This window comes from Oryzias melastigma, linkage group LG24 (assembly GCF_002922805.2).
Source record: "Oryzias melastigma strain HK-1 linkage group LG24, ASM292280v2, whole genome shotgun sequence".
NCBI lineage: Eukaryota > Metazoa > Chordata > Actinopteri > Beloniformes > Adrianichthyidae > Oryzias > Oryzias melastigma.
The window spans coordinates 1,360,736-1,382,527 of NC_050535.1; the positions used below are offsets into that span (position 1 = coordinate 1,360,736).

Genomic DNA, 21,792 nt, shown 5'->3' on the forward strand with positions numbered 1-21,792 from the left:
TCAAGTTTGAGAGCAAATCGAGCCAAACGATGCAGTAACATTTTCAGCATTTCACTCCCATTTAGAGCTCATTTGTGTCGGTCTTCAGTTCAGTCTCGCCTGTTGGCCAATGACCTCGTCCTTATGGAGCCACGACCTTTAGTGGGCACTAGTGGTTTGAAGATGAGTGAGAGTCAGCAGGACGTCAGGGAGGAGGTTCTCCCCAGACTCAAGACAGGTTCTCAGTTGGATCCAAGTTGATTCAGGTTTGGACGGATTTCCAAACCACTTGACATCCTAAGTATCAGAAAAAGGCGATCAAAGATAGAATAGTTTTTTTCAGCTAGACATAATGTAATCATTTATTATGAAACCACCTTAAAGTTATTTTAAATCCAGGTTTAAAGTTTTGTTTTTCTTGCATTTGACCCATCCCCTGGGGGATTGGTGAGCTGTTGATATTAGGGCTGTGTATTGGCGGGAGTCTGGCGATACGATACGTATCACAATACAGATGTCACGATACAATATATGTCATGATACATGTGTCACGATACAGTATGTATTTTGGTATGTGTGTCATGATATAATATATATCGCGATACACATGTCACAATACAATAAATGTCATGATACATGAAATCACAATACGTGTCATAACACAATATATTTCACAGTACACGTCTCGCAACACAATATATATTTTGATATGCATGTCACGATACAATATTTATCAGGATACACGAGTCACAATACAGTATGTATTTTGATACGCGTGTCATGATATAATATATATCGCGATACACATGTCACAATACAATAAATGTCACGATACATGAAATCACAATACATGTACCATGACACAATATATATCATAATACATTTGTGGTGATGCAATATACATTTTGATATACGTGTCATAATACAATAAATATCATGATGTATCCAAAGACAGCACCAGAGATGATATTTTACTACTTTTTAAAGAGTATGACTTAGAAAAAAGACTGTCAGAGTTTCAGTCCCCATCATAAGCTAAGTTGTAAACGATAACAGTGAGGCTAATATTGAGTGAACATCTAACATGAAATGATTCTCGCGAGATCTTGTTTTTTGAAAAACAAAAGTTCAACACTGGACAACATTTGCTCATTAGTAATTATCGTCTTCACAGCATTTTAAATCACCAAATGAAGAACTTCAATATTTAATTGAATCCGTATTTTCCTGCACCACTAGTAGATACAGCTTGGTAACCATTTTGGGGTAAACGCCCCCAATCCAATAAACGCTGAGTTTCAAACAAGGAGATACTGGTTGTCTCCAGTCCCAGGGCAGACACTCTACCACTGGTCCATGGACCTGGAGTTTGAGTTGTTTTTCTTCTCCTTTCAGGGCGACTATGAGCGACCGCCTCGCAGCGACGTTCCCCCGGTCTGTGCAGGCGGGGACGCCGGCCCTCGAGGGCCTCTTAAGCTACCTCAGAGCCACGCCAAACCGCCCGGCTATCCCCCGGTACACCTGCCCTACCCCCCCGTCTTTCATCATTACAAACCCTCCCCCTACCACCACCCCCCCTCCCAGCCCAGCCCACCGTACACCCCTCAGGTACGTCACACACTGATTTTATTTCAGTAACAGTTTTGGTTTTCCCCTCATGGGTTTGAACCTCGTGTTCACAGGGCGCCTACTCCCAGCCGTCGTCCCCCTACATCCTCCCGGGGGCGTATCCCCCGCCCTCGTGGGGCTCCAGTTCAGACACCCAACCCTCCAGAGTCTCCCACGAGCAGTTCAGAGCCGCCCTCCAGCTGGTGGTCAACCCAGGTGAGAAACCAGAGCAGCGCCAGGTCCTGTATCCAAGTGCTGCCCTCTCACGCTCCGTTTGGGATCAGGTGACCCGCGGGAATACCTGGACAACTTCATCAAGATCGGCGAGGGCTCCACGGGCATCGTGTGCATCGCCAGCGAGAAGCACAGCGGCAAGCAGGTGGCGGTGAAGAAGATGGACCTGAGGAAGCAGCAGAGGAGGGAGCTGCTCTTCAACGAGGTGAGTCCACTTCTGTGCAGCCTCTCTGTGGGTCAGGTAATCAAACCGGTTCGTGTTTTTGTGAGATCGCTGCTCCACAAACCTCGTGAGGAATAATTCATCTCCTGACACATGTTCAGAAGCATTAAACCACTAACACATTTCTGGATCTGTAATTGCATTCATGTACTAAATTTAACAAGTGATCAAATTGAAACCCAAAGGCAACAAATGCAGCAGTGAGAGCTCAGAAAATGAGGCGCAAGTCATTTGCATTTGGAAACAACACAACCATGTTTGCAGTCAACCAGCGTTTGAAGTCCTGACAGGCGGGAAACGGATCGGCGAGGAGTCCACTCGCGTGCTGACTCGGTTCTGTGCGAGTCTTAGCCCAGCAGATGTGGAGATACGGGAACGGAGGCGCATGTGAGCCGTTAGCGCAGCAGTGGGTGTTCAGCTGGGAGTCAATTTGCTTTATGTAATCCTATTAATATCCCAGCGTAATCCTTTTATGCTTAAGCCTCCAGAACATGTTTGGAAGAGACAAAAGGAAATTTAAGTTCATAAAGAAACACATGAGACCAACTATGGGTTTAATTCGGAATTTTCTTAGTATGATTTCTAATTTTCCTTGACTCTATATGATCATTTGCAGCATATTAGATTGATCTTATTAGCATTATAACTTTATTTATTAGGAGAACTGAACTTGAAGTTGCCTTTTTGAATAATTCTTTTTTCAAATCAGTATGACAAAAAAAGGGGGGCGGGGTTGCCAACAATCCCGCCTACAACTCATAGGTGAAGTTCTAACGAAGTACTAGCAAAACTTCTTACTAGAAAACAATTTATATGTTGGCTTAACAGCATAATCATAATTGAAAACAGATCAAATCATTTTCTGCCCTGTAGTTCATCATCCACCCACTAGGGGCAGTAGAAGGGCTTTTCCTGCTCATTTCAAAATGTCTGCCTCCATGAAATCTCAAAAACACTTGTGCTAATTTTCAAAACTTTATGGTGAAAATAACTCATCTATTCATTTTTTTAATGACTCAATAGCTGCTTTTCCATCACAACTACGCACAAAACTATCAAATTTCTACAAATGTTGTCAAAAAAATCTAAACGTTTCAGTTAAAACATAATTACGTGAATAAACACAAACCAACTCACTCGATAATTCATTCAGAAACACGACATTGATTTATAGCAGATACATCCATATTTCTGTTGTGGCGCTATAGCTCATCATCATCATCATCATCATCATCATCATCATCATCATCATCATCATCATCATCATCATCATCATCATCATCATCATCAATCTAATGTTCCCGTCTCTGCTCTAGGTTGTGATCATGAGGGACTACCATCATGAAAACGTGGTGGACATGTACAACAGTTACCTGGTGGGGGACGAGCTGTGGGTGGTCATGGAGTTCCTGGAGGGAGGGGCTCTCACAGACATTGTGACTCACACCAGGTAAACAAAAATTGACCTTATTTTTTCTTTAAATGTTTGTGGCTGTCAGAGGTCACTCTGAACAGGTTTAATAAACGAGACGAGACTCGAGAATCCAGCTTCAGGAGAGCTCAGAGACAGACGGCGTTCAGCGTGCGGACCGGCTCTGAGCTCTCCGGGAAAGGACCGCCTCTTTTATTCAGTTTTCAAAACATGACTGTTAAAGATTCAGGTTCATTTGACCCAAAGTTGAAGATTCAATTAGGCCACTCCCTCAGTTTGATTTCAGTTGTATATGTTCGATTTTACAACACATAAAATGATTAATGACATTTGTTACCGTGCTGTATCGTGAATTCACGTTCTCGCTGTTTTCACTTTGTGCAACTTTAGATCCATTTTTATTTTACAGTTTTCTGCGTCCTGATTGGCTGTAGATTGTTGTTAATCAGTCTCCTCCGTTCACGTCTCCTGTACAGAATTAACCAAATTCCCATAAATCTTTGATCACAATCAGATCTTTGTTTTCATTCTATAAAACTGGACTTAAACTAGAGAGAAAAGTGTGAAAATCTTCATTTATGTCTTAACATCTAGAGATACTGAAAAAGAATTATGAATACTTCAATATTCAGACAGAATATTACGTTTTCCTTCCTGCTGGACCCTGAAGTACACACGGATGTTGGTCATGTGACGTATCTACCAGAGTTTTGTGGAAGTGGATATGTTGTGTTACTGTTGATTAATTCAAGAGCACAGATTGTAGCATGTCGTTGTGTCTGGATTCATCTAAACAGAAGAACACAACCGATATTTAACAGTTTTTAAAAAAAATATTAATTTGGCATTTCGCTAATATTTTAGCAAGCTTTCAGCTTCAGTGTCTTCAGCTTTCAGATTCAGCGTTTTCAGCTATCAGCTTCAGTGTTTTCAGTTATCAGCTTCAGTGTTTTCAGTTATCAGCTTCAGCGTTTTCAGCTATCAGTTTCAGCGTTTTCAGCTATCAGCTTCAGTGTTTTCAGTTATCAGCTTCAGTGTTTTCAATTATCAGCTTCAGCGTTTTCAGCTATCAGTTTCAGCGTTTTCAGCTGTTAGCTTCTGTGTTTTCAGCTGTTAGCTTCAGTGTTTTCAGCTATCAGCTTCAGTGTTTTCAGCTGTTAGCTTCAGCGTTTTCAGCTGTTAGCTTCAGCGTTTTCAGCTGTTAGCTTCAGCGTTTTCAGCTATCAGTTTCAATGTTTTCAGCTGTTAGCTTCAGCGTTTTTAGCTATCAGCTTCAGCGTTTTCAGCTATCAGCTTTAGTGTTTTCAGCTATCAGCTTCAGTGTTTTCAGCAATCAGTTTCAGTGTTTTCAGCTATCAGCTTCAGCGTTTTCAGCTATCAGCTTCAGCGTTTTCAGCTATCAGCTTCAGCGTTTTCAGCTATCAGCTTCAGTGTTTTCAGCTATTAGCTTCAGTGTTTTCAGCTATCAGTTTCAGCATCTTCAGCGGTCAAATTCAGCTTCAGCATTCACACTATCGCATCATCACAGGTGATGCTATATATCTACTTTTTAAAATGTTTTGGTATTATTTTTTTCTATGAAGGTTACAGAAATGAATTGCTTAAAATTTGTCTATGTGTGGAAAACCATAAATCTTTATGTTTAGGCTGTGATTGCTGCACGTTTTTTGTTATCCTACAAACCGACACATCAGAGAAGAAAACGGGGATGTTTCCCTCACAAGATAAAGTTTGGGGACCCCTGATCTGTACCTAAAAAAGAAAACGTCTTTATATATTTTAAGACAGTAATACTGCAGCTCAGTGCATCAGATCCATGCGTCTGCATCACCCCTGAAATCCGTCTCTGCACCCAAACTTTTCTAAATTGTGTCCCTGTTGTTAAGTTGTTCCCCCAGCGGCCTCCTCATTGTGTTAAGCTTACGCTGCTCTTGCCGTATAATTACAGTCATTTGTGTGGAGTGTCAGCGCTAGCGCTGCACGGTGTCGGCTGCTAATAACACGCTTTGGTGAGGCTGAGCGCCGGCGCCGGCGTGAAGGACTTTGAGCAGCAGATGTTTGTGTGACAGACCTCAGGAATGGTCCCCCCAAACGCTGGTGGGGGGGATTGTCATGTAGTTCAGGGGAACTTTCAGACTCAGCGAAACTTTTCTAAAGCTGTTTCTGTTGTAATCGCTGTGAGAGACGGTGGCAGGAGGGGGCGTGTCCTGAACTATTCCAGTCAGATTTTAATTATACTTTAAAAGTTGGTTAATGAGCTGCCATTCAGGCTGTTTTTAGAACGCTTGTTTAGATTGGTGCGATTGTGCGTCTTTGTGCTCAGAGATAAACGATTCAATGATGAGATGAGGAGTTTTTTTAATCCGTTTTCTGAAACTTTTCTGTTTGTGTGACCTTCTCTTAGGTGTAAAAATGTGAAAAATAAATACAAATATGTCAAAACCTTATATGTATGTGAGTGAATGCACTTCTTCAGGTAATTAGCATACGTGCTACAATAACCAGATGTTCACATTTCAGAAAAATGATCAATTATGTTAAAGAATCAATTACTGCAGCTCAGCAGTCTGAGAAATTAGAACAATCGACGGTCCTTCAGTCTGCAATGACAATTATCGACAAATATAAAACTTTAATTTGTTTTTCATTTAGTTTAATATAAACGCTTGTATAAACTGTGAAGCACGGCGGTGGTAGGGTGATGATTTGTTCACTCAGTTGTATTTTTTTATCTTTATTTTTTAAAAACATCTTTAAGATTAACTTTTCCTTCTTTCTCTGAGCAGAATTTTCACCTTAAAATTCATTTCAGACTCAGTAAACCACACCCCCTTCCCCCAAGAAACGATGACATCACAGCGAGAGAAACCATCAAAACTGAAATGTCTCATAGAGCTCAGAAATGTATTTCAAAATCCACTTCAGAAACCACAAGACTTCCAAAGGAAGTTTTGAAATTATTATGGGATGGTCACACTTTCAGGTCAAATGTTCAATTAGTCAATTTTATATTGTAAAATATAAATAAAATCCTCATAAATGACCCTCACATTCCACCTCGTTAAGTTTATAACCAACCAGGACGTTTTGTTGACGTCTAGCTTCAGGCTAAAAGCCATTTTAATACTGATTTAAACTCCTGCTCGGGATTTTGATTTATCGCCTCCTAACTCACTGAGCATTTTGAGAAGCTACTTGGGAAAAAATGTTGCATTTAGAAATGGTAGATTTTGAGCGCAGCGAGTTTACTAACGTGGTTTCTCCTGTTGCGCACACATTTTTTGCCGAAATGCTGTGAAAATCTGATACAAGAATCGTTGGCTCAACCTGAACAAAACAACATATGATATGAACATAGGAATGTGGGCGTGGTTAATAATAAAAAACCTCAGTTGCTAAGGAAATCCCAGAAATTACTTTTGCCGATTCTTCTAAAATCTACGTAGATCTTTTCGTCTCATCCAAGTGAGCAAAAAATAAAGTGGTTGCTATGGAGATAAAACCAGCAGAAAAGCCGCCATTTAAAAAAAAAAAAACGTTTTTGAGTTGTGAATTCTTCTAACCTGGGGGCAGGGGCAGAGAGTGAGAGTTAGGGGCGTGTACAGCCAGTGGGGAGGGGCCAAGAGGGGGCGTGGCTTTAATTTTAGTTAAACTTTATGGATCGTCAGAATACTTCTATAACACTTTACTCCAACATCAGGGCGCCTACGTGCTTCACAATAAAAACAGAGATAAAAAGAAAATTTAAATTGAGCAAATTATAGATCATATTTTAAAAAAACAACCGCATAAAGATAAGAGATAAGAACTCAATTATACGAGTAAAAGAAAATAAGATGCTACCAACTACTGTTAGTTGAGGTTTAAAGCTCTCGTTCTGACCTCATGCACAGAAAAGAAGCTTTGTGCATTTTTTGCATGTCGGATTTTTGTGCAGACAAACCCCATCGTATGTGCTGCTCTAGTTTTTTTACGTCTGCATGTTCAGAAAGCGGCGGTTCTGTTGGCCAGCTGGGTCTGCATGCAAATGCTCAGTGGAGCTGTGTGGAGTCAGTCAGTCGAACTAACTCGTCTCCTCTCGCCATATGGGACCCTCCTGGCTGCTGCGCTCATCACAGCTCCAACCGCTACAAGCTAGACGACCCTTTCAAAATAAAAGTCGAATACGTTGAATAGACTTCTCGCCAGTGTTGCTCTTTTCCATCTATTTAAGGAGTTTCTCAGTCTCTACCAAGTAAACCACGACAGAGTTTCATGTGATCCGTTTGATCCTTCTGTGTCAGGATGAACGAGGAGCAGATCGCCACCGTGTGCCTGTCGGTGCTGAGGGCGCTGTCCTACCTGCACACGCAGGGCGTCATCCACCGCGACATCAAGAGCGACTCCATTCTGCTGACCAGCGACGGCCGGGTAAGAGAGTCGCCACCAGACCCTTATCAGCGCCTGGCGGCGTCCCGCTAATTAAATGTCTCTTAACGAGCTGATAAGAGGTGATTGATTGAAACATAAAAGCGCCGTCTGTCTGCAGATCAAGCTCTCCGACTTCGGCTTCTGCGCCCAAGTTTCCAAAGAAGTGCCCAAGAGGAAGTCTCTGGTGGGCACGCCCTACTGGATGGCGCCCGAGGTCATTTCCAGACTGCCGTATGGCACGGAGGTGGGGGCTGATGCTGGAGGAGGTGTGGGGGGGTCACGCTCCGTTCCAGAGAGTTTGATTTGTCTCTTTGTGGGTTCAGGTGGACATCTGGTCTCTGGGCATCATGGTGATCGAGATGGTGGACGGGGAGCCCCCCTACTTCAATGAGCCCCCCCTGCAGGCCATGAGGAGGATACGAGACAACCTGCCCCCCCGGCTAAAAGAGTCACACAAGGTGAGAGAAAAGACCAATTCTGATTTTCACTCTCAGATTTGGGTCGTTTTTGTTTGAAATTTGTCATATTTTACTGGATTTTAAGAAAGGAAAAAATCGTATTTTGTCTCTTGCAAGAAAAATAATCTTATCAAGTTTCATCTTAGTGACAAAAATGAATTTTCCTAAATTAAGAATTTTTAATAAAACCATTTTTCTTACCTCACTAGCAGATTTTTTTGTTTGTTTAGAGAAGATTTTGAGGCATTTTAAGGAGTTCTGTTTGTAAAAGACTCTTATTTTGAAAGAAAAAAACTCTTTAAGGTACAAAAATGCACATTTTCTGTTTACTAAACAACTTTAAGTAAGTTGTAAATGTACAAGAAAAAAGTTATCAATTTACACATTTTTTTCTTGTTAATTCAAATGTTTACAAGTTTTAAATTTACAAGGAAAAAGTCATTAATTTCAGAGAAAAGTCATATATTTTCTAGGAAAAAAGTAAATTAATTTACGACTTTTTTCTTGTAAGTTTACTTTTTTAAAAGTTGGAAATATATCAGGAAAAAAAATCGTAAATTTAGGATTTTTTCTTGGTAATTTAGGGGGTTTTAAGTCATAAATGTATCACTTTATAAGCCATAACTTAACGAAAAAAAGTCGTAACTTTACAACTTTTTTCTTGGTAATTTAGGGTTTTTTAAGTCATAAATGTATCAATTTAAAAGCCATAAATTAATTTAAAAAAAGCCGTAACTTTACAACTTTTTTCTTGGTAATTTACAGGTTTTTAAGTCTCAAATTTATCACTTTAAAAGTCAGAAATGAAAGGAAAAGAAGTTGTATATTTAGGAAAAGAAACATTTGTAAATTTACATTTTTTTGCTCATAAATTTACTTGTTTAAAAGTAATAAATTTACATTTTTTTCTCATAAATTTACTTGTTTAAAAGTAATAAATTTACATTTTTTTGCTCATAAATGTACCATTTTAAATCTCGTAATATTCATGTTTTTGGCGGCCCTAATCCTCCGTCGTAGTTCAGAAAGCTGCAGAGCAAAGAAAATAACTTGTAAAAATGTGGTTTTAAATCTGTAGTGAGGGTGAAATAGTTTCATCCAGGACGTGTCATCAGTCTGAGGGAACACGGAGATGAATTTGCCCCCCCGGGGCTCTAAGACCTCCTGCTCCCCCCAGGTGTCGTCGGTGCTGCGCTCCTTCCTGGACATGATGCTGGTCCGGGAGCCATCCCAGAGAGCCACGGCCCAGGAGCTCCTGCAGCACCCCTTCCTGAAGATGTCCGGCCCCCCTTCCTGCATCGTCCCCCTCATGAGACACTACCGCCACCGCTGACCTGCGCCCGCCCACGTCCACTCCCCCCCGGGTGGCTCCGCCCCCATCCAGCCAAGCGCCCCCTCAGCTCACCACCGTAACGTCACGTAGTTTAGCTAGAGGAGGAAACATTGAAAATGACGATTTCTGTTTTTTACTATAAACTGGACGCGTTTGGCGCCACAGAAACCCGGCGAGGGGGCGGGGCCGAGTCTTCTTCCTTCCCAGACGACGAGTCTTCAGCGAGCGAGACTCCTGGTAGCCATCAGCCTTCCAAAGCTTCAGGGAGGCGTGGCCAGCGGATGGTGCAGCAAACCACGCCTCCAAGGCGGAGCGGGGGAGGGGCAACAATCAGCCTGGAGAGAGGCGGGGCTTTACCGTCTTCGGACCGGCTGCTGCTAAACTGACGAGCTCTCCTCTCTTCTCCAGACGTGTTTTAGAGGGACTTGTACAGTTTTGATAACTCGCAGTATTTTATTGTGTCGTAACAATTGTGATATGAGCAGTATTAATAGAGTTTCTGCAGAGATTTTTCCTACCGTTTATAATCCGTTTTTTTGCTTAAAAATATGAACTATTCCAAATAAATCCACCTAAACTCGAGTGTTGCTAAAAATAATATATTTATGAACTCATATTTGTAGACAGAACTTCCATTAAATGTTGGGAAAAAAGGGTAACCTTCAAATTTTGTACAATATTTGAAAGTATTTATTTATTTATTGAAAGGGAAGGTATATTTTTCTTTTCTTTTCGTCTGATTTAAAGCCGTTTCTATGTCCTCCGAGCAATACCGCAAACCGGTTTCTAAAATGGTCAATGTAGCACAGACAAGAAGAGTTTGGCAAAAAAAAATCTTCACTGAACATTTCACATTTTTTATTGGCCTCCCTGTGTGATTTAAATGCTGGGGGGGGCCTTTCTACAAACTGCTGCCATTCCCGGAAGCCCCGCCCCCTTGGTTCTGACCCCACCCCCTCACTGTGATCTGTAAATACGAGTGTGCGCGTGCCGGACCTGAGAGCAGCTGTGTGTTTGTGGTGAATGGGTTTCACGTAAATGTGGTTCTGGCTTGTACATTGAAACTGCATGTTTGTTCTCGGTGAATCTGGTTTCAATTAAAAAAACTCAAGGAAAAAAAGCGCTAACGTTTGGAGATATGTGGCACGTTTCCGTCATTGCTGACATTTTTCCTTTTTGTGTGTTTTATTGTAAACAGTTTTATATTCAATCACCTCATATTTTCTGATTTCTTTTGCAACAATTATCGCCTCATTTTCACCTCTGATGAAAAATCGGCGTTTTAACAAGATATCGTGTTATTTTACTGACATTTATTCATTTAAATTGCATTTTGGAGTCTGTGAATCAAGTGCAGATGAAGTGCAGTTTCTTGCACTTCTAACGTTACCTTCGGGGTGTGAGGGGCAGACTACGGCCCGCGGGCCGGACCCGGCCCGCCTCCACATTTGGCCTGGCCCCCACACTCCATCAGAGACGCATTTTTTTTCTTCAATCTGGCCGATCAAAACACACAAAGAACGTGACTTTTTATTCCACCCTTCTGCCGTCTGACGGGAGAGTAAAGACTATTTCTTCTTTCATTCACTTTAGTGATTCAGTTTTTATACATTATTATTTTTTCTGTACGTTTTTTAGACTTCAATAGCTCTTCAGCTCTTTCAACTATTAAAATATTCAGCTCTTTTATTGCTGACTTTTTCAACTGCTGTTCCAGTTACTAAGGATTTCTAGGCTATTTTGGGGTTTGGCTAATATCTTAGATCTATGCTAGCTGTTTTGGCTAATACTTTAGCTGCATGCTAGCTGTTTTGGCTAATATCTTAGATCTATGCTAGCTGTTTTGGCTAAATTAGGCTTTTTTAGTTATTTAGGCTAATTTGGAGTTTGGCTAATACTTTAGCTGCATGCTAGCTGTTTTTGCTAATTGATACTTTATCTCAAATTTTTTAGGCTATTTTGGATTTTAGCTAACGTTATAGTTTTATGCTAGCTGATTTGGCCAAATTAGACATTTCACCAGATTTTTTTTTTTGGCTAATTTAGAATTTAGCTAATATTTTAGCCGCATTCTAACTGTTTTGGCTAATTTAGGCTAATTTTCCATTTTTTGGGCTAATTTGGACTTTAACAAATAGCTGTTTTTGCTGACTTCGACATTTCACCATTTTTGCCTAATTTTGCATTTCGCTAATATTTTAGCTACATGCTAGCCGTTTTGGCTAATTCTGGTTTATTTTTCAGTTTTAACTTATTTAACATTTCACTAATAATTCAGCTAGCTATGTGCTTCAGCAGTTTCAACTAGTGGCTTCAGCCAATTTAGATATCAACTTCAGTATTTTCAACAATCAGCTTTGCGGTTTTAGTTATCAATTTAAGCATTTTCAGCTATTAGCACTAGCATCTTCAGCAGCCACATCCAGCTAACAGCATTCACACTATTATCGCAGGTAGTGCTATATATCTAGTTTTTAAAATGTTTTAGTGTTGTTTTATATGAAGATTACAGAAATTAAATATTTTACATTTGTGTGGCTTTCTGTAAAACCGTAAATGTTTATGTTAGCTGTGATTGTTGCACGTTTTTCTGTTAGCCTTCAATCCGACCCCGACCCCCCATCTAAAACATAATCTTGAAATATTGATGTGACAGCAAAGGGAGTTTTTTTTCTCACAGCAAAAGTAAAGAAATCAGCAGATTAATTCATATGAATCGCTAGACTAGAACATAAATGTGCCAGATTGAGCTCATTAGTTGTCCTGAGGCAAACAGAAACAACATGACCAAAGTAAAGGTGGAGACCTTCAGCAAACCACCAAACTTTAAGATAAAAAACAAAAGAACAACAAACTCTGGAACCTGAAGGATCATTTTAAACTTGAGACGCCCCCGTTTCACTCCTCTTCTTCCTCTCTCCCAACGTTGTTTTTCTTTATATTATAGGTGGAGGAACACGCCCATTTCAAACTTTAAAAATCTTCAAAATCCAATATATTTAAATATGTTTTTTAATTCAACAGAATTTAATTAAATATTTATGAATTTGTCAAAATTATGTTCAAAACCAGATTTATTTGGTATAGAAATGAGGTTTAAACTAGAAAAAGTTCTAATTTTGTTGATAAAATTATGAATTTATACATTAAGGATTGTTTTCCTGATGATTCTGCACACGGATCTGTTCATAAATGAAGGAAAACTCAAATAATCACAAATAGCTAGTTTTCAGTTTTATCTCTAAGAGGATCAAACTCATCAGCGTGGTGATTTATTTTTAGTGTTTGTGAATATTATCGACTTCATCAGACCAGAACCGTCACGAGGGTTTCATCCGTTTGGAGAACTTTCCATCAACAGGAACTTTTCCCTCCGAAGCAGCGAACTCCTCCAGCAGAACTGAAGACGTTTGATCTCAGCTGTTTACTGGAATTCAGTCTTTGCTTTTGTGTCATTAGGTCAAAATGGGGATTAACTGAAGATCAGGGGGGGGGAAATCCCTAAAAAAAGCACAGAATTCTGTCACAGCATCAAAACTCAGAAAGTGAAGAACAAAAGAAACAAACTGAAGAAAAGAGACAAAGTTCTAACGAATCAGAAATCAAGGAAAAACCGAAACACACCTGAGATGATCAGAACCAGGTGTGACAGGGAGACTAATCGGAAGCTCACACACAAACGAAAAAGGTCAAAACAGTTTCTCTCAATGAAATGACGAAAAGAAGCAGATTTTATTATTTAACAGAAATCCTTTTGACTCGATATAAAGATCTAAACGAGAAGCTCAGCAGAAAGAAGGTAAATCCAGGTAAGTCTGATTGAACAGATATACTGATGCTTGTTGATTATGATCAGCTGACATTTTTCTTGGATAAAAGCTAATAACTTTCTTTTTTAGTATCATGGTAACGTTTGACTGAAGACTGTATTTTAGTAAATCCTTTTGGCTAAAAGTAATTTGCCTTTAATCAGGGAGATGAGGGCAGTTTCACCACAAAATCATGACTTATTTCATAACTTTATACGTTTTAATCTCTGATTCGTGCTCCTGAATGTTTGTGACTTTACTTCATATAAAATTATCCGTATAGATTTGCTACGATGTCCTAAAAAATGAAAATATTAAACGTAAAATGACGATTCCTCCACACACACGTGTGAAAACTGTGATGCTCTCCAGCGGTTTAAATTTGAAAGTCAGGGAAGAAAATTAAATGTGAAATAAATGTGGATTAGTAAAATAAATAAATATCCCAAAAACATCCACAAACTTTTGATTTTTTTTAAACCAGATTACATTTTAATGTGTGAAACTGGACTTTTTAGAGCATGTAAATCATCAGGATGTTGTGAAGCCAATCCCTAGTGGTCATTGGAGGAACTACGATGATTCAGTGAAACTCAGACAATTACTGGAGTTTTGAGTAAATCATCGACTGTCATTCTACCGACAGAAGAGGATTAGAGCAAAAAAAGATCCTGAACTTTTCAAAAACATAAGGAGCAAATAAAGTAGATTTAAACTACAGAAAATGAGGAAAATAAGATTTCTTATTCATCAAACCAGACAATATGGAAATAAAACGAAGAAGACAGATTCTGAATCTCCAAATCATAATCTTATTTATTTGTTTATAATTGTAATATTTGATTCAATTTGTCATGTGCAAATATGTCAATTTTTCTTTGATTTTCTTTGTTTTCTAATCAATTCATGAATCAATGTATTTTTGAAATTTAAAATATTAATGGATTTTTATTTTTTCTTTTGCTTTTTGTTGCTGAAATGTCTTAAAATGAACCAAAATCTAAATAGTTCTTTTTAGGAATAAAAATATTATATTTTAGTTTGGAGTTCATCCAAATCACAGTAAATTTCTATTATTTTAAAAAACAAACATTTTTTATGATTTAAAAGAAAAATCTTGAGGATTTTCTGCATTTTTCTGACTTTATATTTTTGTGTCAAATCATCAGACGTTAAAGGAAGTCTACAGATTTTATGCTTAATTTAGTTTATATATTGTTTTCATGTGTTTTCTGGTAGTGATGCAGATTTCAGGGATATTTTCTTCAACTCCTCTCTGCGCTGCAGCAGAGAGAAACTGGATTCATGAGCTCGGACGTTGATGTATTTTATCCTCGGATGAGATGTTGTTCATGACGCCAAAGCAGCTGTAAGCCAGAAAAAAAGTTCTTTTTTTCTCTGTAGACTCCATCAAATAGTGTTTTCTCTGCAGTACAAAAATCAATACTTCATCTTGGTGTCTCGTCTGGCCATCAGTCACCTGCTCCAGATCGGAACACGCAGACCATCAACATTTATTCATTTTTTTACGTTTCTCACAATTGAAAAATGATTTTCCGATGGAGTTCTGTAGTAATGAAGGAAGAGTTCTCCAGCAGTTTATTTCAGACAGGACAGAATAGTGCACACGTTGCATCAACAAAGGTTTATGCATAGACTTCCAATAATCTCTCTGCATAAATACAATAATCTCCAGATATTTTCTTCTTCTTTTGATATGTTCCACGCATTGGTTTGTAGCAAAGTTCTGCTGAAGTGAAAGCAAAGAAACCAGAAAACACACTTTTCACTACAAGACTGCCCATCGACACTATGGCTGCATTCAGGGTGACGAGGGAAACATGGAGAGACGGAGGAACAGAAGCCCAACGTCTTTATTTTCTGCTTTTTTCTGATTTAATTGAGCGGTCAGTTCGTGCGGCCCCAGCTGTCCCATTAAGTCGAGCTCCAGATGGACCGTTCGGCGTTGGCCGCTCTCGGATCGGGGACTCGGTCCAGAGCTGGAACAAAAGTCCTCTGAGATGTTGGAGGCCTGGGGGGGGGCTCTGAGGAGACGATGGCTTTGAGAGAGCTGTGGGGGGGGCTGAGCTACATGTTCTTGTACATGGAGCGGTCTCTGGGGAGCTGGGGCTGATTGGCTGTCAGCTTGAGGTGGAAGTGGTAGATGGTGAGCGTGATGATGATTATCAGGCCCAGGATGAGGCCCAGGATGAGGGGGAGGGTCTCCTCCAGCCGCTCCCGCTGGTCCATGATGCACTTGAAGGCTGCAAAGGGAGAAATCACACAAAACGGATGGATTTTTGGAGGTTTTTGTGCTGTGAAGAAGCATTTTCTAAGTCATCACGACCTCGGTTTCTGCATCTTTCTATCATCTCGGCCTTCAAGCTGCAAAGCTCTTCTTTCTGTGCGGGAAGACTTCATTCTGAGGTGAAGATGTTTTCTTACGTTCGCTGAACATGAAGTCAGAGGCCATGTCGAAGGGCTGGAGCTGGATGTCGTACATGGTGACGGAGATGCCCTTCTGGTGGTCGCTGGAGATGAGAGTGAAGGACTGCTGCGCCGCGCAGACGAAGGAGCGGCCGGCAGGGGTCACGAGGGCCGACAGGCGGTGGGTGCTGGCTGTGTGCTTCCCAGCTGCAGGACAAAAGGAGGGAGGGGGAGCAAGAGGGCGAGAGGTTGGTTTAACCTTTATATTGTGTTCGGGTCAATATTGACCCGTACGTGTCATTATATTGTGTTGGGGTCAAGATTAACCTGCATAGGTGCATTTTAGTGTGTCTGGGTCAAAATATTATGTTTGAGTCAAAATTAACCCATACGGGTAATTATATTGTGTTCGGGTCAAAATTGACCCGCACGGGTCACTATAGTGTGATCAGGTCCAAATTGACCCATACAAGTCATTATACTGTGTTCAGGTCCAAATTGAACCATACGGGTCATTGTAGTGTGTTTGGGTCAAAGTATTGTGTTCGGGTCAAAATTGACCCGCACGGGTCAATATAGTGTGATCGGGTCAAAACTGAAGGATACGGGTCATATTATTGTGTTCAGGGCAAAATTGACCTGTACGGGTTATCATAGTGTGATTAGGTCAAAATTACCCTGCAGGGGTCATTATAGTGTGATTGGGTCAAAATTGACCCATACAAGCCATTATATTGTGTTCGGGTCAAGAGTGACCCACACGGGTCATAATATTGTTTGGTTCATAATTGACCCATACGAGTCATTGTATTGTGATCGGGTCAAAATTGACATGTACGGTCGTTATATCATATTTGAGTCAAAACTGTTGGAGACAGGTCATAAAATATTATATTTAGTTCAAAAATGATCCACGTGAGTCATTTTGAGTTCAGGTCAAAATGGAACTTTATGGATCAATTCTGACCTAAAGGGTCAAATATAAGGGTTTATATTGTGCTTGGGTCAAAATTGACCCTTATGGGTCATTTTGTTGCATTCGGGTCAAAATTTATCGAGACAGGTCATATTACTGTGTTCAGGTTCAAATTCACATGCATGGGTCAATTTTCGGTTTGGGTCAAAATTGACCCATATGGGTAATTTTTTTTGGTCCAAGTTAAAATTGAGCTGTACGATTTTGATTTTAAGCTATTATTATTTTAAGTTATTATATTGTGTTCGGGTGAAATTGACCCATGCCAGTTATTATATTGTGTTCAGCTCATATTTGACTTGTGCGGGTTATTATAGTCTGATCGGGTCAAAATTAACCTGTATGGTTCATTATACTTTGCTTGGGTCAAAATTGACCCGTATGGTTCATTATATTGTGTGTGGGTCCAGATTGACCCATACCTGTCATTATGTTGTGCTCTGGTGAAAATTGAACTGTACTGTACTGTATTCTGTTCGGGTCAAAATCGCCCCCTAAGGCTCATTATACTGTGTTTGGGTCCAAATTGACCCGTACTGCTCATTATATTATCGACCCATATGGGTGTTTGGGAACACAATATAAACTCCTATATTGTGTACCTGTATGGGTCAAATTTGACCCAAACACAGTATGCTATCCATGATACGTTAACGTTGGGATCGGGGTCATCTGGACCCCACAAGACAGCACGAACTGAACGAGACAACTGAACTTTTTTCCCAATGATTTTTGATTTCCACTGGTGTCCATGGCAGACATGAAACCTGTTCACCTTTGTCATAGGAGGGATTACACTTCAATGTAACGGAGGGGTCATCTAGACCCCATCATATAGCACATGGCTTAAGGAGAACCATGTAGCGCACAATGGCGCTCACGCAGCTTTTCCAGAACTAAATCCACCTAAATGTCACCAAAAACCCAAACGCTCCATGATGGCATGAATTCCACATTTGCATTCCGACATGGATGAGCCCATGTGGGTGAAATCCACAAATCCGTGCCAGTTATCTAATTCCAGTGCTGTCAGATGAATGCGCGCAAGCTGCGATCAAAGCGGAGGGGGTGGAAATGTGCTGAGTCTCTGCCGGCACGCGCGGTGGAGACGCACGCGCGCGCACACACTCACGGTTGTAAGCGTTGATGAAATGCGAGGTCTCGGAGGTGTCATAGACGAACTGGACTCTGCTGATCTTCCACACCTCCAGGCCTTTGTCCCGAAAGTCCTGCAAGGCGCGTGCGCAAAAACAGCTGATGAGGAAACATCTCCAGCTGTTAAGAAACCACATTTGGCGCAATGGTGCGCCTTCCTGCTGGCTTACCTTGGAGAAGTAAATGCGCAGAACGTAAGCGCCGTTCTTCCAGGAGATGTGGATCTCTGACTCCGTGGTCCCGCATTTGCCCTCGATCTCTGCGCTGCGGGGCAAAGTGAAATACGCCTGCTCTGTGATCAGCTGGGAGGGGGGCAAAACGAAGAGTCAGGGGGTAAAGTTCATTCAGAAAGGAGGAAAAAACAGTTTTTGGGTTGTGACTTTATACTGAATTTCATTTGATTTGAATTAATCAAAACAATTTCAAGTGTTTTTGTCATTTTTTTTTAGTTGTGCTTGTGCGTCAAATTGTTGGATGACACATTTTGGCGGCAGTTTTTGTGCAGATGAGTCACGGTTCTCCTCCTCGTTTCGGGGATTCCTTACGTCTATCCCGTTGAGCGCGAGCACGTCATACGGCACCAGGAATTTGACGGCGAACTCCACCATCAGGCAGGTCGTGCTGTTCTCCCGCACCGCGAAGATGGCTTTGTCGGGGTTGTCGGAGAGCCCGGACAGGTTCTCCCCCTCCTGCTCCGCCAGCACCACGGACAGCGCCAGCACACCTGTCCAAAAAACCCCAAAATAGAGCTGAGTAGTCCACGCGCCGCACCACGCATCACCCACGCTCGCGTGAAATGATGCGTGATCAGCAAAAAATATGCATCAAAGTTGCGCGTTCGGTTTCAGGAGCAAACTAAGCATTCGGATGTGGAAGCTGCAGTATCAGGGGAACACGCACACGAATGCGTGACTGCACCGCAGAAAGTGACAAACTGCGGCGCCGATCGAACTTTTTCACGCGTTTTTAAAAAGCGGATTTGAAAAAAAGGAACAAACGAAGGAAGGTTGAAGGCACGCCGTGGGTGCGTGTGCACGTGAAGGCACTGCAGTGGGGGAGTCACGACAGCTGGACACGCACGCTCACGCACGCACTCACCCTCTTACCCAGCAGCAGAAGTCGGGTGCTCTCCGTGGTGCTGAAACCGCCGCGTCCCATCGCTTCCAGCTTCCCCGCCGCTGGGAGGTAAAACAAAAAAGGGGCTCCGACTGACCGGGAAGCCTGGACCAAACCCGCGAAAAGAGGAGAGAGGAAGGCTCGCGGGAAAGGGAGGCGGTGAGGGAAAAAAATCTGTAAGGAGGGGTGGAGAAGGAGAGAGAGAGAGAGAGAGAGAGAGGAGCAGGCTTGCCTCTAAAAGTCACGCTACGACCATCGCGAATGCAGCACAAAAGGAAAAAATAGAAATGCGCTGCAGAACCGGCTCGGTACCGAGGAAGGACCCCCCCCCCCAAAAAAAAAAAAAAAATACGTAAAAGAAACACATCTATAAATAAACACCCTTATTATTTGAAGGAAATAAGCGTCTTTCTATTTCAAAAAAGTTGTTAAAGTGAAAAAAAAAATCCTGAATTGAGGTTTCATTTCTTCTCTTCTGCAAATTTGGATGAAACATCTGGCGGGAAACACCGACACCCCTTCCCGCCCGCCGAATTCTCCGGTTTCAAATGTTGAAGCTTCCACCAAAAACAGCTGTGCGTAATTTTATATATTAAAAAGGGCATCAAACAGCCGCCAAACGCGTGCGTCACATCCACTCCAGATTTTATTCGTTTTAGAAACATCAACAACCATAAAAATGTCTCGTGACAGACGCATCGTTCCGTGAACTCTCCTCCCACTCCAAAAGGAGTGGCGAGTTTTACGCATATAAGACAACCTCTGGAAAAGTTCGCCTCGTGTCCAGTGTTTGCGCTTTTACGCACGCCATTCAGCCACTTTTTGCGCTTCAGACAGGATATGTTTTTAGTTAAAGTGAGACACGGACTAATCTGGGATGTAAAAACCACAAACTTATTATAACAAATTAAACCAGGAGCGCGTTTTCACTGGATCAAAGTTTGGATGAGTTTGCGTTTTACGCACGGACTTTACGGGTCCGCTTTTCTGTTGTGGAAGTCAAACTCGCACTTGACGGAGCTGATGCTGTCGATGCTGGGTTTACTGTCCACCTGGGGGTGTCTCCTGTCTTGGGGGAAAGTTTCCGACCGCGGGATCCGACCTGACGTCATCATTATTGGATCTTCTTCCAAATTTTCTGCGTCTTTCTTGATCTCCGGGGATGTGAATCTGCGTAACAGTTTGTTCCTGAACGCCGACAAAGACGATGCTCCCGGCAGAGGGGTGGTGACCTGCAGAGCCACACCGGTCGACCCTTCGCGCCACTTCAACGTCCGAAATTTACGCGCGGGTATCAGTGCGCGCTCCGGGGGCGCGGGGCTAAGGATGCTCGTCGGCAGACTGCATCTTTTCTTGTAGTAACTCTCGTTGAATCTTCTCACCGTTTTCTCGGTCACACTTGGGTTTCGGGCGTTGATGGGCGTTAGTAAAGAGCCCAGGGCGGAAGGCGCGCCGGGTTGAAGGGCGTGTTTCTGATCCTCAAGGCTGCGTTTGAGTGGCGGTAAGAGGTGGTCAGAAAAGGAGTTCAGATTCTCCACTTTTTGCGGCTCAAAGTTTGCGTAAATGTTGAGAGTCCGGGGCGGGGGCGCGGGGTTGAGCACCTCCGCGAAAACTAGATCCTGCTTACGAGAGGAAGAGGGCTGCACCTCAAACTCCTCGATGGAGTCCATGGATGGGAGTCGAGCCGTTTTTACGCGCCGTCTCGTTTGGCGGCTGTAGAGATTTTGAGACGCGTCATCGCGCGTTTGGAGAACTTCCATCCTGCTCGTTATTTGCCCAACTTTCTGGTGAAAATCCGTCTCCGGACCCGGATGTGGCGCCGGCTGTTCCTCTTTGCTCCTCCAGGTCTTCTTGGTGAGCGCGCACAGGCACTCTCTGTGCCCGAGGAACTTCGCCACCTCCACGGCGGAGTTCCCAGCTTTATTTGTCCGGTCAACCTGCAGCCCGAGCCGCTTGAAAGCCCTCACCAGGTACTCGACCACGGGGTGGTGACCCGCCGCCGCGGCGTACATCAGCGCGCTGTTGCCCCACACGTCCGCCAGCTCCGGATCCGCGTTGTTGCGCACCAGGATCTTCACCGCGTCCAGGTCGCCCCTCTCGCAGGCGTAGCTGAGAGCCGTGCGTCCCGCGCCGTCCTGGCTGTTGACGCTGGCCCCCCTTTGCAGCAGGAGCTCCATGAACTTACACCGAGTCTGCTCGGGCAGCAGGACGGACGAGATGAGGGGCGTCTGCGCGTCATCCGTCCTGGAGTCCACGATTTCTCCATCCAGCGCGTCCAGGACGAACCGGGCCAGGTGGACTTTATCCTTAGACATGGCGTCCAGGAAGATCTTGGTTCCCGTTTGACCATCTTTCTTATCTTTGAGCATATTTCTGAGTTATTTTATTAAAGAAAGAGAGGCTGTTCCCGCCAGGAGCGCAAACAAACCCCGCGTTTCCGGTTATATAGGCGAGCATGACGGGAGATGAGAGGTTGCCAGGGAGCGCACGGATAATCAGGAGGCTTTGTTCTTCTTTCTGATGGAAATACTTCACTTAGAATGACAATAAAGAGCCGCTGAAGAGCCTTCCCGGCGCATAAATCCAGAACGCACTTGTTGAATGTGGCGGAGCAGCTGTTTAATGCATGAAA

The 21,792-nt window shown here is 42.4% G+C and overlaps 2 protein-coding genes across 4 annotated transcripts in view; one reads left to right on the top strand and one right to left on the bottom strand.

Moving 5' to 3' along the window:
• Positions 1 to 10,812, top strand: part of pak5 (p21 protein (Cdc42/Rac)-activated kinase 5) — a 66,406-nt gene extending 55,594 nt beyond the window's left edge. For all 3 annotated transcript variants that reach the window (XM_024290580.2, XM_024290579.2, XM_036210648.1), the window contains 8 exons: positions 1,375 to 1,587; positions 1,662 to 1,803; positions 1,872 to 2,026; positions 3,361 to 3,494; positions 7,760 to 7,886; positions 8,005 to 8,130; positions 8,210 to 8,344; positions 9,522 to 10,812. In XM_024290580.2, coding sequence (XP_024146348.1) covers positions 1,375 to 1,587; positions 1,662 to 1,803; positions 1,872 to 2,026; positions 3,361 to 3,494; positions 7,760 to 7,886; positions 8,005 to 8,130; positions 8,210 to 8,344; positions 9,522 to 9,677 — 1,188 coding nt within the window. In that variant the 3' untranslated portion in view covers positions 9,678 to 10,812. The remainder of the gene's footprint in view (positions 1 to 1,374; positions 1,588 to 1,661; positions 1,804 to 1,871; positions 2,027 to 3,360; positions 3,495 to 7,759; positions 7,887 to 8,004; positions 8,131 to 8,209; positions 8,345 to 9,521) is intronic.
• Positions 10,813 to 15,051: 4,239 nt separating this feature from the next.
• On the bottom strand, positions 15,052 to 19,465 carry lamp5 (lysosomal associated membrane protein family member 5). The gene is made up of 6 exons (XM_024291934.2): positions 19,151 to 19,465; positions 18,590 to 18,768; positions 18,215 to 18,346; positions 18,022 to 18,118; positions 15,932 to 16,120; positions 15,052 to 15,750 (listed from the first exon to the last, which is right to left on the bottom strand). The coding sequence occupies exons 1-6, from the start codon at positions 19,200 to 19,202 to the stop codon at positions 15,575 to 15,577; spliced, it is 825 nt and encodes a 274-aa protein (XP_024147702.2). The 5' UTR covers positions 19,203 to 19,465; the 3' UTR covers positions 15,052 to 15,574.
• Between the last annotated feature and the right edge of the window lie 2,327 nt (positions 19,466 to 21,792).

What these genes read in the sequence shown, in the direction of transcription:
- lamp5 (XM_024291934.2), bottom strand. Translation starts at nt 19,202, where the DNA reads ATGGGACGCGGCGGTTTCAGCACCACGGAGAGCACCCGACTTCTGCTG. An exon ending in TGCGCATTTACTTCTCCAAG is followed by an intron (nt 18,119 to 18,214) that starts GTAAGCCAGCAG and finishes CGCGCCTTGCAG; the next exon opens with GACTTTCGGGACAAAGGCCT. An exon ending in TGACTTCATGTTCAGCGAAC is followed by an intron (nt 15,751 to 15,931) that starts GTAAGAAAACAT and finishes CTCCCTTTGCAG; the next exon opens with CCTTCAAGTGCATCATGGAC.